This window comes from Lepisosteus platostomus, chromosome 5, assembly GCF_059453375.1.
Source record: "Lepisosteus platostomus isolate fLepPlt1 chromosome 5, fLepPlt1.hap1, whole genome shotgun sequence".
Lineage (NCBI taxonomy): Eukaryota > Metazoa > Chordata > Actinopteri > Semionotiformes > Lepisosteidae > Lepisosteus > Lepisosteus platostomus.
Window position 1 is genome coordinate 52,212,987 of NC_142615.1, and position 19,076 is coordinate 52,232,062.

Below are 19,076 nucleotides of genomic sequence, written 5' to 3' on the forward strand. Positions count from 1 at the left end.
TAACAAGCTTATGTATTTATGACAAAAAAGCAGGGCAACAATTTTCATCGACCTTGAAATTGAAATTGTTAAAAAGTAAGTTAAATGCACATATAGTAAATATATTTTCTCATATAATGGTGTGTTTTTTTCTCTAAAAATCGTTCATGAATGGTTTAACAGACACTTTGCATAATTAAAAAATATATTTATGGATTTTAACGTTTTATACAGTAAAGTTTTATTGTGAACATGAGCCCTGTTTATCGATATCACCAATACAGTTCTGGATTTTATTCTTGCTCCCTATGCACATATGAATTTTCTTTCACACAACAGCTCGCATGTGTGGTAGTTTATTAGCACCAGGGAGAAAAAGAATGTTGTTGGCTTTTAAATGATAAACCATTTGCTTTTATACAAAATCAAAATGCATTGTCCAAGACATTGGGACATCCTCTGTTTAAACACCTGTCGTTTTCTATAATATTGGCTCCTGTGCTTCGGTCCATTTGAGAGAGAAGACACTGGAAAAAGTCCTGTGAAAGGGATTTTGCACCTGCGCCAGTGCTGTAGTGGTATCATACAAATCCATCACATGCTGGAAGCTCTGGAAGGCAATGTAAAATATTGCTCAGTCTGTTGGTGGATTAGGTATGCACGCTTTTTTTCAATGTAAAATGCAATGTAAAAAGTTCAAATTTGATTCAAAATCGATTAATGTACAAACCGATAAAGCTAATGTTTTTTATCTAGTTTTATACATACATCTATATATCTAATTTTTCAAAGGTCTTTTTTAAAAAAAAATGTTTATCACGATTGTGAAAGTTAGAGAAGGTGTACCAGCGGGTGCCTTCATATTGCCAGCTTCAGCATCACCTATAGCTGCGAGAAAGTTAAATGCGCACAATCTGTCTTTCATCAAAATAATTGCTGGAGCAGCAGGATGCAGAGCACTACCCAGCAGCTGTAGATGGCGCTCGGGTAAGAGCTAATTCTGTTTTCAGCACAGGGAGCAAGAATGAGCTCCGTCCGGCTCCCAACAGAATCCATTCTGGTTTGGTTATTGTAAGACTGTGCGTCTGAGGTTCTTTGGATCACAACGTGAAAAAAAAAGAACAAAAAACAATTGCTCACATCGTGTTACTTCCACCAGAGGAAGGGAAGATATCACTTTAAAAAATCAGAACTGAATATTTGGATCCGGGGCCTCATACTTATAATTAATAATTATTTAACTATCAGATTGTGTTTCTGCCACATTTCGTGCACAGTACGCCGTATTTAACAATAAAACAACAGTCACAACGAGGCCTTTACATGCAGTCTGGGGTATTTTCCCCTTTTATATTTTTGCCAATTTATATCGAACCTGTTATACTACCAGAAGTGCGCAGTAGCTTCTACTTAATACAAATATACAATTCACAGCTGTTGTAAACAGATGTGTGCTGTGTTTGCCTTTGTAAGCATTTGTTTCAAAAATAAGTTCACAATATGTTAAAAACACAAAAAGCACAAACTTAATAATACAACGATACAAAATCAAAACCAAATCATAAAGCCAATTAAGTACCTATCCTTTGAAAACAGAGAACACCTTTATGTCTACAATACAAACATGACATTTGTATCTACTTTTGAATTACTGTACAAATCAGACAGAGAAGTCCCTAAATTCAAAGATCAGATCTTGGCCAAAACAAGACAATCAGACGTGAGCTGAATTCGGAACAAGAGCCTCTGCTTCGTTGTTTATTGAGCTTTTGATCAAAGTCTGAGTGAAAAAGATTGGCTATTTTAACTGTTTGATTGAAATACACAAAAAGCACATTTCTTCAAGCTGGAGTCGAACCAGCGACCTAAGGATTCCCTCTTGTTTCTACTACAGTCCTCCACTCTACCAACTGAACTTGTCAGATGTCAAGAGCTGCTCTCTGGCACATACTTCCCAATGTAGTGAAATGTTCCGGATGATTTAAATCCCAGTTCGACATCAAGTTTCCAACTCGTTTCCTTAGTCTTGTTTACCTTGAATTTAAGCCACAAACCAGGATTCTACTGTATAAACTTCTGGGAATATTACAAAATGTTTGATGGAGCATCAATCATTCCAGGCGGAAATGGACTCCTTTTTTTTCTTGGGGGATCATATTAAACATTTCATTTGGATCGAGAAGAGGATCACCATGAGACACATAAAAAAACAGTTTCATTCTGTCTTTATTAGAAACAGTATCACAGCTAGTAAAGCCTTTAGTATGCGACAGTGAGAGTTCAGTTATGCCGGGGAGTAAAGAGAACTGAAATTTAGTAAATTCATATTTAAATAGATTGCAAATCTTCAAAGTGTTCTGTCACTGCAAAATTATTACAGGGGTCTACCAGCTGCCAGACGTGCTTGTTTTGGGACTATTTCCAATGAGTATCACATTAGTAGTTGTGTGTCCTTACTGGTATCTTTTAAACATTCGGTTATATACAAACGGGACAGAGACACAGTAATAATCCGATTTTAAAGTGTCCTGCATTTTAATTTACTGAACAGATAAATTAAAATGTTCTGATTCAGAGCCCCTGCAGTTCGTGCTAATTAGAACCACAACAATGCTCCTGAGTCCTGAGCACCACACTGAGCACACGTTCAGCTGAACTCTGACTTTGTTCAGCAGGACTTGTTGTTGCAGTTGAGCTCAGAGCTGGAGATGACCTCCATATTCTACCGCAATTGCTAGTCCTTAACGTAGTACACAGTACACACTTTAAACAATTTAAAATATTAAACAAAGGCTGTAAAGCACACTCTAAATCGATCCGAATATTTGATTTCCGCGATCCGTTTAGGCAACATTAGGCAACGTGGCGCTTCTCCAGCAAAGCATTTCTCAGTTTTGTGAACTACTGGTGCTTTCAACACACCAACTTGCGGAGCTTGTCAGGATGGCCGAGTGGTCTAAGGTGCCAGATTCAAGGACTTATCTTCTCATAGAGAGAATATAGTATCATACCAGCAGCAAGGACTCGCTCTCGTGTACAGAACTCTTCCATTGTGCTCAGCCTTTTGATGTGGAATTGGGAGTTCACCAATTCTGTACACTTTCCCACATGCCTCAATTCATCTCTGATCTCTGTCAGGAGACTCAATACCTGCTTCTGAAACTCTGAAATCATTCACATCTTGTATCAGCATTTGAAAGGAATAAGGTCAGGATTTTCTTACGCTATTGTTATATTAGCATTACTGTAGTGTTGCTAATGTGCTACATGTAATTTATAATCTTAAAAATTTAAAATTCCCACATTTGTAGTTGATTTTGTGTGATCTTCACCTTCACACTATTTTTATGTGTCATTTATTGCTTATTAACATACTATTTTTCATCAAAGTAATATTAAGTAAGACCTGATGCATTAAAATAGTATGATTATTATTTATACTTACTCGTGAAAAGAGGATTGCTGAGATTTTTGCAGATTTCTCCTTTGTTGAAAAACGTGACAGTATTTAACCAAAACGGCGACCAATGAATATCAGCAATGCATTTTGGTATATAACTGGAAAAGATGCTGTGTTAGATTTGTTTTCAATTTCAATAATATATGCGTTTATTAATGTTGTCGATATTATGGTTGTAATTTAAAATTGATAATACATTGTGGCAATGTGCTGCTATGTGCTGATGTACAACGCATGCAGTTAGTAAGGAAATGGTCACTGTTGTAAGGTATTATATTATATATAATTACATTATGGAATAGGATGTGGACAGGCCCTCAGAACAGGGCAAAAGGATTTTTGAACACTTTCGCTTACTTAACTTGGCCCTAAGAAATAGTTGTATATTGTCAATGGTCAGTAAACACTAACAGTCACTCGGACTGTTTGATGTGCAGGAGGGCTATCTGTCCAGTATCTACAGATACACAATAACTAACATTAACACAAATACTACTCATATTACAACAGTAACACTATCACTAATACTAATCACTAATACATACACTATCATTATCACCCGTGTGGAGCAGTAGAGAACGAGCACAAGTCCCTGTAATAATTTTTTAATGTTTTAAACGAATCATTAGAGTATAGGAGCCAGGAGGAACAACTCCTGTTCCTGGAGGTTAAAATGTGTATCCTGGCTTCATTTCCAGCCTGCTCTCAGTTCCACAGGTAGTCTGATGGTTTACATTAACTGTGTAACTGTTACAATAATTAATCTAATTGTAAATTTAGAAGACTGTTAGACACTTGTGAGAGCAGCTGAATCCCAGGGCTGGTGTGGAATCTTCTGTGTGATCTGAGTTCCACTGCTCAGAGCTACAGACTGGTCAACTAGTCACTATTGTAGACATGACCATCGGATCATCAACTACTAATAATCAATATACTGACCAGAGTGTCACTACTGGTGTTTATTACATAAAAACTAAGGTAATTCCACACTCACATGTGTTATAAAACATTTGTAAAACGTGTTTGGAGGCTGATATACAGTAAAGAAAGTACAGTAATACTGAATGCCTTGAGGTCCTGGAAAGGGTTAATAGAATCTTCTTGCTTCTGACCTGGAACAGAGCCCACAGCTACCAGATCAGTGACCCCTGAGCCCAGAGATTAGACCTGAGTCTAGGCTGTTCTGTCTGATATTATTCATGTAGCAGCACTGATTGCCTGAATATACTCTGGTTCTGGGTTGTCAGGATAGAGAACAGTATGGAGATGAACTTCTGTCCAAGTGTGAGTCTGAGCTGTGAATCTGACTGAGAAGAGAATATTTTTTATTCTGCCTCTGAGAATTTTTCTTCATTGCCAAGTGGTGTTACATCCCCTTCAGATACTCTGCACAGATTGCCAGAGAGAAGAGGAGAGAGATGGACAGATAAGGGTTAGACAGATAAGAGCACACGCAACGAGAGAGATATACGTCTTGATTTACTTTGAAACAAGTGTTCATTTCCTTTCTGGAACAAGCTGTTTCCGAACTTCAGGAAATTCATAAAATTTCTACAAGATAAAATACAAATCTTCCTTAGCAGGACAGAAGAAATACTGCAAGTAAATGCCAGTGATTTTTTTATCCTTTTAACGAAAAGTGGAGAAAAACAACGGCAGTGCATCTCTGTCGGCTTAATTTAGCTTAATACAAGTATTCACTTCCTTTTCTGTAGATTACAGCCTGCGAAAGATGAAATGAAGTTCTTGGTTACACTTGGTCAGTGCAGAAGAAATACTGCCTGCTGGAAGGAAAATGCCAGTATTTTATTTTAACTACAAACATATGGTGAAAAGCAATGGGAGTGTGTCTCTGTGCAGCTGTTAACAAAGGGCTGGTGGTTCAAGCACACTCAGGAATGTGCTTCAGATTATCTCCGCAAAAAATTGATGGGATTTCTACGCAAAACCTTAACCCTCTTGAACTTTGTTGGAAATGTGCGTGGTTTACTCGTGTGGAACTACAACAAGTAAACGATTAAGTACTTAAGTCAATGTCCAAGAAAACCATTTTCACGTGTGGAATTGTATCTTCAATTGGCACTCCGGAGAATTCATTTATACACCCATTGTATCCTTAGCAAAAATATTTTAAAATAAGAACACAGATTTGTTGGAGAACTTGACAATCCTTGACAATACTTATTAAATGAGCATTATACAAATGTGCATTTATATTTTTAATATGTACCTTAATTGTAATATATATAAACATAATTGCTTTGATATGGATGTTCATTTGAAGGATTTGAGGAAACTATCAAGGATCTCAGAACAACCAAAGATACATTTGGGCATCTGCTATTGGTAAAGATTAAAGAGTACCGCAAGTGTGACATCAAGAAATCACACACACGAGAGGAAAAAAACAGTTTAATTATCAATCGTGCGTAAAAATGCACATAGTAGAGGATGGTTTCAATCCATCGACCTCTGGGTTATGGGCCCAGCACGCTTCCGCTGCACCACTCTACTCACAGCTACTGCAGAATGATTCAACACAACTGCTCCATCTTTGCTTTCTAAAAGTGCGCCTGAGATGAAAACTGTAAACGGTAAACGTCACTTTGAGCACTTGGTCTTTTATAGTACAAATCATCACATGCTGCTCAACATGGTCGTGTCTTCAAGATCATTGAGATCCAGAAAGCAATACCTGCTATCCCTTCAATAGCTCAGATGGTAGAGCGGAGGACTGCAGTGGAAATGGGGGAATCCTTAGGTCGTTGGTTTGACTCCGGCTCGAAGGAAGGTGCTTTTTGTGTACTTCAATCAAAGAGTTAAAATAGCCAATCTTTTTCACACAGACTTTGATCAAAAGCTCAATAAACGACGAAGCAGAGGCTCTTGTTCCGAATTCAGCTCATGTCTGATTGTCTTGTTTTGGCCAAGATCTGATCTTTGAATTCAGGGACTATTCTGTCTATGATATTTCACCTTAGAAATATCGCAAGACTACGCCCTATGCTATCATTAACTGTGGCTGAAAAGCTAATCAACATATTTGTATTCTCTCGAATTGACTACTGCAATGCTCTGCTCCCTGGGGTATCTAAATCTACTCTGAACAAGCTGCAGTATGTCCAAAATTCAGCAGCCAGAATCCTGACCAAGTCTAGTGCAAGTGTTCACATTACTCCTATCCTGGAGTCCTTGCACTGGCTTCCGGTCAAATTCCGCGTAGACTTTAAAATCCTCATGCTCACCTACAAGGCTTTACATGGCCTGGCACCTCAATACCTGTCTGAACTTTTATCGCCCTACTCCCCACCTCGCAACCTCCGCTCTTCAAATTCTGCCCTCCTTACTGTCCCCCAAGCCCGTCTACATTGTATGGGCGACAGGGCCTTCTCCTGCTATGCCCCCAAGCTCTGGAACTCTTTGCCCAAGGATATTAGAGAGTCACCTTCTCTAAACTCCTTCAAATCCAGACTCAAAACCCTCCTTTTCAGAAAAGCCTTTACTTAACTGGTTCCATTCTTCACCCCTCTGCTCTTCTTAATACCATCTTCCACGGTCTCCTCTATTGTTATTGTTGTATTGTTGTAATCATAATTGTGTCCTGTCTTGTGAAATTTTCTTATTTATTGTTGTAGTCTTCTTATTTATTGTTATTGTCATCCTGTAAAGCGCTTTGAGAAGCCACCTTTAAAGGCGCTATATAAAATAAAGTTTATTATTATTATATTACTTTGTATAGTAATTCAAAAGTAGATACAAATGTCACATTTTTATTGTATATAAAGGTGTTCTCTGTTTTCAAAGGATAGGTACTTAATTGGCTTTATGATTTGGTTTTGATTTTGTATCGTTGTATTATTAAGTTTGTGCTTTTTGTGTTTTTAACGTATTGTGAACTTATTTTATAAACAAATGCTTACAAAGGCAAACAAGGCACACATCTGTTTATAGCAGCAGTGAATTGTACATTTTTTTAAGTACAAGCTACTGTTCAATTTTGGGAAAATAACAGGTTCGATATGAAGTGGCAAAAATATAAAAGGGGAAAATACCCCAGGCTGCGTGTAAAGGCCTCGTTGTGACTGTTGTTTTCTTGTTAAATATGGCGTATTGTGCACGAAATGTTACAGAAACACAATCTGATATTTTAATAATTTGATAAGTTTGGGGCTCCAGATCCAAATATTAAGTTCTGATTTTTTCTAAGGTGATATCTTCCCTTCCTCTAGTAGAAATCACACGATGTGAGCAGTTGTTTTTGTTCTTTTGTTCACGTTGGAATCCAAAGATCCTTAGACGCATAGTCTGACAGTAAACAAACCAGAATGGATTCTGTTGGGAGCTAGATTGAGCTCATTATCACTCCCACTGACCCTCACGTACATCTGGAGTTGCTGGAGTCGCACCACACAGCCACTCCTCGGGTGCCCCCGATGGCCGGGTGAGCCGGCTGCCGCCCTCGCTGGGGAGGGAACAGGACGCTCTTGACGTAGGCGGGTAAGGGCCGGCTGCCGGCTTCGGGGTACATCTTCTCCTTGTTGAAGTAGGGCGAGTGCGCGTCTCTGGACACGGGAAGGCAGCGGTGGTCGGGAGCCGAGGACTGCGAGTTGTTCTCGCTTGCAGACAGGTCTTCGGAGGGCGCATCTGCCAGGCTCAAGTCCTCCGACTGGGCTGCGTCTTCGAGAGCCGGGAAGTTGGCCTGGAGCGCTAATTCCCGAGAGTCCCAGCCAGCCGGCCCGGCAGAGATCAGTGCGGGCACAGCACAAAGAAAATGAGCGCATCGCCAAATTGACGTCCCGGCAAACTGCTACAGGAGTAAGACAAGTAAACCACCAAACTGTGTTGAAGCAAGAGAGCATAAAGTATGAACGCGGTGACTAGGTTTTTACACTGGCAGGACCTGCTACCATAAACCTGGTCACACTACCGCTCAATCAACACAATCAATTACACACAGAGACCCGGATTGTTCTCAGCGTCTAATTAGAACCTGCTTCCAGTATGAGGCAGGACTCCGTGAAGCCGCCTGAACACCGTGTGTATCTGACCTCAGTGGAGGAGTTCCACGCAATTTAGACAGAATAAAATCACCCACACAAGTAGATTTGGCTCAGATTAATTTATTGTTCGTTTCTAATTTCCGAGGACAGTGTGTTAAACTCGCTGTCAGATAGAGTACGGAAAATGTGACACATCCGTCCACACTTTCCTTTATCGAGGGGGCTGTTCTATCAACATGTAACGCAATTAAAATAATTTTACTATTTTTCATTTTTGCATGTCATATTAAAATGTGTAATACAAGCATTTCTTTGCTTCCCAGTAAAGAAATACTGATCAGCTTTTGACATGATCTGATAATAATTTGTCTGATTTTTCAGATTGCTTTTGCTTCGCAGCACTGAGAACCTATGGAAGCCCGTTTCCACCAGGGAGTAAAAAAAAAAAAACTATGGTATCTCAGAATTGCGACTTAGAAACTTAGAATTCCGAATTTATATCTCGTAATTGCGACTTAAACACTCAGAATTGACTTTATATCTCACATTTGCGACTTCGAAATAGCCCATATTTCATTGTCTGTTCTTTTGTTATTGTAATGAATTCAGGTTCTAGGGTTTGTGCCCTCGCCGCTTCTGTATCTTATTTCATATTCTGTGTCCGTTTTTGTATTTTTGGTGTTTAAATATTTTTTTTAAAAGCCGCTATTCCATCCGGGTACTATGGAAGCCTCACGGCAGAAATGGAATTCCATAACAATTAGTGTAATTAATTTGATTTTTATCAAGTCTTCAGGCCTATAGATCCTATGATCGTTGTGTTTCTTTCTTTTTTTTCAGCATTGAATAAACCTATTACTTGTTCCTTTGCAACATACAATTTGTACGATCTGGTTGCAGTGTGGTGATGGCACCGCCCTCCCCTGCGCATAACAGGGATGCTGGCCGTCGGGGCTAAAGAAAGTGTTCTTAAGCTCAGCTGGCAAGACCTGGGTTCGAGGCAATGCAGTGAGGCACAAACTAGGGTGGGAGTGGTGAGGGCACAAGCCCTTAGAACCCGAATCCGTTACAATAACGAAAGGACAGACAATGAAATATGGGCTATTTCGAAATCGCGAATGTGAGATATAAAGTCAAAATTACGAGATATAAAGTCGCAATTCTGAGTTTTTAATTTGCAATTCTGAGATATAAAGTTGGAATTCTGAGTTACTAAGTCGGAATCCTGAGATACCATAGTGCATCTTTTTTTACTCCCTGGCGGAAACGGGCATCCATACATTTCAATTAGTCTGATCAGTGTAGGACAAGTTAATGTAGAATTATTACTTTGTCTCTTGTTCGTATATAAATGAATGTCTCTGACAACTTAATGTTAGTTTTAAATTTAGTTTTAGTTTTATGATGTAGGTCAAACGTTGACATATGCACGAGTATAGGAAATGTCTCCCTCCTGATTCAGCTCATGCTCCATAGGAGAGAAGTGATTCCTCCTGCTTCTCGTACAACTATATCAGAACAGAAGCCCGTGTCACCCAGCTCTGATTCAAGAGCGACTCATATCTTTAGCCCCTTTTTTTATTCCTGATCCTAATTTTCTTTAGTTATGATCAATATTGAACTTTTTCTAAATTAAACGACAAAATCAAACATGCAGGCAGACTTTTAAAAAGTATTAGGAGTTGACAGGGTGCCCCTTTGGAATAGTTGTCAGAAAATGTGAGAAAAGGAAAGTTACATTACAAGCTCTCACACACAGCATTAGAGATTGGAATCTGATTGTAAAAACAAAAAACTACCCGTCTCCCCAGCATTTATCGGTGCTGTTGTTTTTATTTTACATATTGTTAGCATTTTAATGAATTGTTAAAAGATTGATACACAAATCGCTAAATACGAAACATAAAAAACCCAACTGTAAGCAATTGACCATTCATATTCCTGAATTTTAAATCCCTGTGTTTATCTGTGTCCAAGTGCCTGGTGCAGCTATTTTGAAAGAAGAGTCTATGATTTATTGTGGAAGCGTATTGTTGCCACCAAGGAGTTTCTAATTAAGAGTTCTCTTAATTAAGAAATACCAAATTATCTCCTAATTACGAGATAGAAATGATATCATATGTGTGTATGAACAACCTGTTACATTTGCAATGGCAGTACCTACAGGCTATCGATAGGTTTGCTGTCACTGTGGGTTTAGTGTTCCTGACACTGCGCATGCTGAGAAATACACACAGACTGACTTTCTTCTCGGAATGAAAAGGTTACCGTTTGTACCTCATGTAAACACAGTTTTAACCATTAGCACACTCATATATATCCTGAATAAAGAACTAATGTGCCCTGGAATCCATTGTACCACTTCAAACTGAATGTCCGATATTTAGAGTCTCAAAACTACATAACTCAGGATTTTTTTCCTTGATGGCAGCATTGGCTTCCGTAATTTAGATACTCAAACACGGAAAGACATTTGCTTTTAGGTAATGTTCAGATGGACCTTGATTATCGATTTGTGGTAGATACCAATAAAATGTAAATTGGTCAAGGATGAAGGGGAGCTTTCTTTCACTCAGAAAATACACCTTGCCCAAGGTCAAGCTCCAACCCACGACCCTGAGATTTTTTTATCTGGACTAGATACCATCTCCAGATTTATCAGTGCTGCCAGCGGAGCTGCCAGCACACTTACAAGTACCCTTGTGAAGCAGTCAGTGAATATGAGTCTGGTGTTAGCGTACAGGGCCAACTCCTCACTTAACACTCAGTTCAGCAGTCACTGGTGATTAACCTGCTAGCACAACTGGTCTATACTTATATTGTTAATAATATAATCTTAATATTATTAACCTTAGCTTCCTTAGGGGTGCCTGTCTGGACTCAGAGGGAATCTTGCTGGCACAATATCGTCGCTTAGCTCACCTTGTTCCGTTTAGGGACTTTGCTTCGCCCCAGGGGGAAAGCTCCCTGGTTTAGAGACCCCCTCAGAGGAACCACGTCTTGTCTTGGTTTCAAAACCAAGTTCAGAGGAATTGTCTTGTCTCTGTTAAGGGATTTTTACCCTGAATCTCAGAGGCGTGTCCTTACTCTTTTCCCTATTAATGATTCTTTATATTCTCTGTATGTTTCCGGTCCTTCCTTTTCGGTAACCTAATTGTGTGGTAACATAAAAAATATACTCACCCTGTGTGCTGTCTGGGAATTACCGAAGACTTGGAGAATCCTGTCGACTATGCCAACTGTTGTGGGAAATTCTTCATCAGAGGAGCAGGACACGGTCTTGTGCAGATTCAGTTTTATTGAGCTCAATAAGTCTGACAATGCGTGCTGGGTCTGCCCCACAGAACAGACAAACCGCAAGGGTTTCCCAGTTCTTATATACAGTCAGAAGAAAGTTTGTTTCACCACCTGAGTGCTTGTCCTGTTCTTTGATATGTAATTACTTCTTGTCCTACTCTGTCTTGCTCTAGGTTCTGTCCTTTGATATGCAGCAGACATTGGTCTGGTTTATCCTGTTTGTGGGTGTTGTTCCTGTTTTTTATTATGTAGCATTAAGCCACTGGGGCTGCTAAAGCAGGTCAGCTTTATGGCATCTTAGTTTAACTTTTGTTTGAGGCTAGATTAACAGACACCATCAACACCTCTCACAGTGTGCTTAAGTGGTGATACTGTGATGCTGGATAAGTGAGATATATACACATGTCCCACTTCAGTTACAATGGACTTCACGGGGCTCCTAGGAAGATTCAAAGCTTTGCCAATCTTTTTATAACCTTCTCCAGCTTTTCTCCTCCTAACAACTTTATCTCAAAGCTCCACAGGCAGCTCCTTTGTCCTCATGACAGCAGGACTGATCTGATCTGCTGTTTTAGTTGTGAGACCTCACAGTCAGTGATATTTATTAATTTATCGAGCAAGTGAACACCGGTGAACTTGAAAGGATCACAGGTGTACCTTGTTAACATAATTTAGTGACCTCTCAAGATAATTGACCCAAATTAGGTTGTTAAAACAAAGGGAATGAATACTTATCAATTAAGTAATTTTCCATTTTTATTTAATAGATGACTTCAGAACTATAAATATTTAATTTCATTTTAACATTATAAACAATGGGGCATGAATACTTTCTGAAGGCACTGTATATATTGCTTGTCTTGTTAAAACAATAGTTGCATTGAAAAAAATGACTATTATAGAATTATTGCTAATTCATACGATATCTTGTTCTTTATTATTTACCCTTTATTGTATAAATATTTCTTGTATTTGATATATATCCTCTCTGGGGAAAATACACTTTAGATTGTGCAACAAAGACTTTGAGCTTTTGTTTGTAGAATTTAATCAGATGTGTGACTTTTTTTCCTTAAGAGTGACAGTTAAGGATCTTAATCTGTTTTATACACATTCTGTGTATAACATGGTAAGTTAAAAGCTGTAACACAATTACAAGCTTATCCAATGAGAACAGTCTTAATTGGAAAATTAAACAGGACTAAAATTAACATTCCAAGACTATAAGGAATTCAATTCAATTGACAATGAAATTTATTCAATTTAGACCTCATTCATTTTAAAATTGAATAAAACTAAAAACATTTTATTATACACATAAATTAAACTCTGTGACAAGAGCTATTTCTATTTTAGTCAACCGTAAATAATAGTATAGTCATAATTTAATTGACCAGATGAACTCAAAAGTGGGTGAGTACAAAGTGACTGTGACTAATAGATATTTTAGTAAAGTAAAGGTTTGTTCCATGCTGAAAAGAGAAGAAAATAAATGTTTCGGCTGTGGAGCCTTCTTCGGATGTCACATGCCTACTTGCACTGAAAGACATTTTAGTTTACTTGACTGATAACTGACCTGGTGACTAGATTGGTGTTTTTAAGTCACCCGACTGGAAAAAAAACCCACTCTTAACTGCAGCAAAATGGTCTCTCTCCTGTGTGAATGCGCTGGTGCATTTTTAAGTCATGTGATTGAATAAAACTCTTCCCACACTGACTGCACCTGAATGGTTACTCTCCTATGTGAATGTGCTGGTGGGCTATTAAGCTACTTGACCGACTAAAACTCTTCCCACACTGACTGCAGCTGAATGGTCTCTCTCCTGTGTGAATGCGCTGGTGGGTTTTTAAGTGACCTGACCGAATAAAACTCTTCCCACACTGACTGCAGCTGAATGGTCTCTCTCCTGTGTGAATGCGCTGGTGGGCTATTAAGCTACTTGACCGACTAAAACTCTTCCCACACTGACTGCAGCTGAATGGTCTCTCTCCTGTGTGAATGCGCTGGTGGGTTTTTAAGTCACCTGACCGACTAAAACTCTTCCCACACTGACTGCAGCTGAATGGTCTCTCTCCTGTGTGAATGCGCTGGTGGGCTATTAAGCTACTTGACCGACTAAAACTCTTCCCACACTGACTGCAGCTGAAAGGTCTCTCTCCTGTGTGAATGCGCTGATGTCGTTTTAAGTTGTGCAAGTGACTAAAACTCTTCACACACTGACTGCAGCTGAACGGTCTCTCTCCCGTGTGAATGCGCTGGTGGTTTATTAAGTTACGTGACCGACTAAAACTCTTCCCACACTGACTGCAGCTGAAAGGTCTCTCTCCTGTGTGAAGGTGCTGGTAGGGTTTTGAAATGCTAGACTGACAGAAACACTGCTCCTCCCTGTGCCATAATGGCAGTTTGTCCACTCCATCTGAGCAAGGCCTTGAGTGATTCTTCCTCATCCTTTGATCGTGCTGTGGTCTCTTATTCTGAAAATGCTCCATGGAATGATCTTGCTCTGTGTGCTGAAACTGAGATTTGTTTTCTCCACCTTGTCCCTCAGTGTGCTGCTCAGCAGTGTGAATCATCTGGGGCTCCTTCTCCAGCTCTCTGAGACTAAAACCATCCAGTTCATTCAGTTGTTCCTCTCTTTGCCGAAGAACAGACATACTCTCCAGTTCATTAAAACTTTCAACAATTTTCTCAGTAACCAGATCATTAAACCTGTGTGTAAAGTCATCAGATACTAAGGGATCATATGGTTGTTTGAGACTCTGCAATGACAGTCTCTCCACTTGAACAGAACAAGGCCTAATTATCATCAAGCCCTGTAGGAGCTGCTGTTGCTCCTCCCTGTACTGAATCTTCTCAGTGTGCTGTGACTCAGTATTGTTCTCTTCACCAGGTACATCAGTCTGCTGCTCTGCAGGGTCAATCAACTGGGGATCCATGTCCTGCTCTGTAAGATTAAACTCACCCAGTTCTTCTTTGTGCTCTTGTACAGAGAAACAGCCTAGTTCATTACAAACTTGCGTAATATTGTTTGAGTACAGATTATTCATCTTCTCTGTAAACTCATCACATACTAAGAGTCCAGGTGTCCCACTCTCAGACTCCATCTTCATCATGGGCACAGAGTCCAGAACCTCAACAATCTGTCTGCTCTCTGTGTGCTGCTCACTGAGAGTCTTTTTCCCTTCTGGAGCAACGAGCTCTGTCTCCTGCATCAGACTGGAGCCCCACTCCTCCGCACTATGCTTCTGTTCAAGAGGAGCCCTTTCCCCAGCCTCAGAGAGAGCACTGGCCTCTGAGCCTGTAAACACAGAACAAGATAAAATCTTTATAATAATAATAAAAAACGTTATTTTATATAGCACCTTTAAAGGTGGCTTCTCAAAGCATTTTACAGAATGCCAACAACAAAAAATACACAAAATAAGCACGATGAGAACACACAGTTAGAGGAGACAGTAGATGGTGGTACTAAATACAGTAGGAGCAGAGGGGTAAAGAACAGTTCAATGAAGGGTCTTCTAAAGAAGAAGGTTTTGAATCTGGATTTGAAGGAGTTTAGAGAAGGTGACTCTCTGATATCCTTGGGGAGAGAGTTCCAGGAGAAGGCCATGTCACCCATTGATTATAGACGGACTGGGGGACAGATAGGAGAACACAATTAGAAGAGTGAAGGTTGTGACGTGGGGAGTAGGGTGATAAACCAGACAGGTACTGAGGTGCCAAGCCATGGAGAGCCTTATAGGTGAGCAGGAGGATTGTTAAGTCGACATGCAACTTGACAGGAAGCCAGTGCAAGGACTCCAGGATAGGAATAATGTGAACACTTCTTCTAGACCTGGTCAGGATTCTGGCTGCCGAATTATGGACATACTGGAGTTTGTTCAATTTGGATTTAGAATCCCCAGAGAGTACAGCATTACAGTAGTCAATTCAAGATTAGACAACACTTTTCAGCCACAGTTAGTGATAACATAGGGCGTAGTGGAGCAATATTTTTGCTGCACATATGGGTCAAATGTCAAATAGCATCCCTAAGTTTTTCAATATAGACTGAAGCTCAAGTATAAGATTATCTACAGATAGAGTTACAGCATTGGTTTTACAAAGTTGATGGGTGGTGCCAATAAGCATGACTTCAGTCTTGTCACAGTTAAGATGAAGGACATTTTGAGTCATCCAAGATTTTATATGGGAGATGCAACTAAATAGAATAGAGACAGACACATCAGCGTCAGGTTTGGTATGGATGTATATTTGAGTATCATCAGCAAAGTAGTGATAGCTGAGGCCATGTGATCTAAAAAGCTTTAAACTACACACATGCGTACTAGTACACTGACAATCAATTTGGGTTGTTTAAACATAGCGGAATAAGGGGGTGTTCTGATTTAGCTTTGTCAAAACCCTAACTACCATGTAAAAAGTAAGTCTACTGTAATAATATCACAATCACGTTACATTTACTTTAACAGTGCACTGAGAGAGAGAGGGGTTAATACAGACACATTGACTGGACACTACAGTACATTAACACTGCACTGAGAGAGAAAGGGGTTAATACAGACACACTGAATAACTGGACACTACAGTGCATTAACATTATACTGAGAGAGAGGGGTTAATACAGACACTGACTGGACACTACAGCACATTAACAATGCACTGAGAGAGAGAGGTAAATACAGACAATGATTGGACATAACAGTACATTAACACTGCACTGACAGAGAGGTGTTAATAGATACATACTGACTGGACACTGCAGCATATTAGCACTGCACTGCACTGAAAGGGGTTTATACAGACATGCTACAGTACATTAACACTACACTGAGACAGAGGCATTTATACAGACCGTACATTAACAGTGCTCAGAGAGAGGGGGGTAAATGCAGACAGACTGACTGGACACTACAGTACATTAACATTGTACTGAGAGAGATAGAGGGATAAATACAAACACACTGACTGGACACTACAGTACATTAACACTGCATTGAGAAAGAGAGGAATTAATACAGACACACTGACCACACATTACAGTAGTTTAAAACTGCACAGAGAGAGGCAGGTTAATACATACATACAGACTTAACACTACAATGCATTAACACTGCACTGAGAGAGGGGTGAACACAGACACATTGACTGGACACTACAGCATATAAACACTGCAATGAGAGAGAGGGGTGAATACAGACACACTGACTGGAAACTACAGCACATAAACACTGCACTAAGTGAGAGGTTAATACAGACACTTTCTGGACACTACAGTACATTAACACTTCACTGAGAGAGAGGGGTTAATACTGACACTGACTGGACACTACAGTAAATTAACTGCACTGAGAGATAGAGGGGTTGATTCACACACACTTACTGCACAGTACATAAACAATGCACTTAGAGAGAGAGAGAGGTTAATACAGACACACCGGATTAATATTCCAGAGGAGTTAATACAGACACAGACCCTGGAGGACGGTAATATCTAAACCAATCAAAATAATTTTTATTTACAAAATCATTAGTTTAAATAAAAACAATCTAGTCCGATACAACGTGAATACAATATTTATAAATGGTGTTTCCTAATGACGTTGGATTACAAATTGATTCAGTGGAACAATTGTTGAATGTGAACGAGGTGTTTTCAGCACCGTAACCGGACAAAACAGTTCAGTTTCCAATAAAGAATCCCGTTGCTACATCACACAAGTCTTTCCCACGTCACTCTGCATCTCTCCACTATACTCTCACCTCTTTCGGAAAGTTTATTTGATGACAGTTTGATACTTTGTTACTTTGTTAGATACTTTGTTAGAATGCGTACTGATAATGAGAATGAGAATGAGAATGTTCACTATTGTGAGATGTTTTCTTTAAAATAAAGTTTGTTATTTAAAAAATCTCACCAGTGAGTCAGTTATATACACTGGTTTTTAACACATACAAGTTCACCACACTGACCTGACAACATTTCTTCTTTTATTTCTGCAGTGACTTCACAGAGAAGCGTGTGTCCAACACGATCTGTCTGTCCCTGATCTCCTCTTGCTCCCGAATCCTTCTCCCACAGCTGAAATCTCCACTTCAGGCTCTCGTTTTCCTTCTTCAGCTGCGCCATTTCACTCCCGACACTGTCCTCCACACACTGTGTGATTTTAAATACGGCCCGTCTCACCAGAATCTGGGAGACGCTGCGGAGTTTGTCTTGAAACTCGTCCTCAGAGTCAGAAATCCTGTTTCGGAAAACTTCTGAAACTTCATACACGATCGATTTGAGCAAAACCTGCATGAAAGAGTCAAGCTGGATTTGCAGATTTAACAAGCACTCCGCCATCCTTCTTCAGAGTAGGTCAGAAACAAAGGCTCACTTCCGAAGTTTAAACAGAATAGCTTCTTTATTTTTATTCTTCACAGATCCTGTTCTGTTCAAGCATAGACACAGCCGACGAGACGTTACATATTCAGAACCTGAAGTCTTTAAAAAATAATAATGAATAATGATAAGAAAAAGATTCAGTCACCCACACGTGTGTGAAATACACGCAGTGTCGCGCAGTATGATGACGTCATTCTTTAACGCGGATGCGGCTTCAAGACAACCGAGAAGCGGAGCTGAGAAAGAGGAGTTTCTGCAGCCGGATATAAACTTCACTGCACCTCCTAGCGCCACCTAGTCAAGAGGAGTGAATCACCTGCGACCTTCGCCGTTCGTAATGGAACAGATACATTTTTTTGCCCTTTCACAACCCTCCTCCCCCATGAAAACGTCTCAATCGGATTTTTGTTCTACATCTCCCTATGCAGGTTTTTGGTTAAAGAAAAAAAATGCTGTCGTTTTCTTGCCAACTGGCAGTATTTCTCCTGCACCGATAAGCAAGATTTCTATTTCATATTTCACAAATTGTTTGAATTTCTTGAAAAACAAGTGGTTCCAAGATAGGAAATAAATACTGTACTTGCATTTAACAAAATCAAGCCCTATGTGATTGTCCTTAATGAAACATTCTGTATGACAAGACAGGAAGAAAGTCACCTCAGGATTTTGGACACAGGATCTCATTTACTTTTTAACAGTTTCAATAAGACCGATGAAAATTGTTGCCCTGCTTTTTGTCGTAAATACACAAGCTCTTTACGTCATGGGTCGGAAATAAACTGCATGAAATTAGCTAAAGCAACAAAAAGCAAGCGCCACAAAGGGGACAAACATTTGAGTTTATGGTGCAATATTATCTCGTCTTTAAAATAACTTTAAACGCAGTTTTTTTTTTCCCTCTGTGGCTCTAAGGCTTTCTTATTTAGCTGTACTGTTTTATTTTACATATTG

At 39.5% G+C, this 19,076-nt stretch overlaps 1 protein-coding gene across 1 annotated transcript; it reads right to left on the reverse strand.

Annotated features, from left to right (window-relative positions):
- Nucleotides 1-12,474: 12,474 nt before the first annotated feature.
- On the reverse strand, nt 12,475-18,296 carry LOC148669134 (uncharacterized). The gene is made up of 2 exons (XM_088632447.1): nt 17,711-18,296; nt 12,475-15,035 (listed from the first exon to the last, which is right to left on the reverse strand). The coding sequence occupies exons 1-2, from the start codon at nt 18,081-18,083 to the stop codon at nt 13,468-13,470; spliced, it is 1,941 nt and encodes a 646-aa protein (XP_088488573.1). The 5' UTR covers nt 18,084-18,296; the 3' UTR covers nt 12,475-13,467.
- Nucleotides 18,297-19,076: the final 780 nt, after the last annotated feature.

What these genes read in the sequence shown, in the direction of transcription:
- LOC148669134 (XM_088632447.1), bottom strand. Translation starts at nt 18,083, where the DNA reads ATGGCGGAGTGCTTGTTAAATCTGCAAATCCAGCTTGACTCTTTCATG. An exon ending in AAAAGAAGAAATGTTGTCAG is followed by an intron (nt 15,036 to 17,710) that starts GTCAGTGTGGTG and finishes CTGTGTTTACAG; the next exon opens with GCTCAGAGGCCAGTGCTCTC.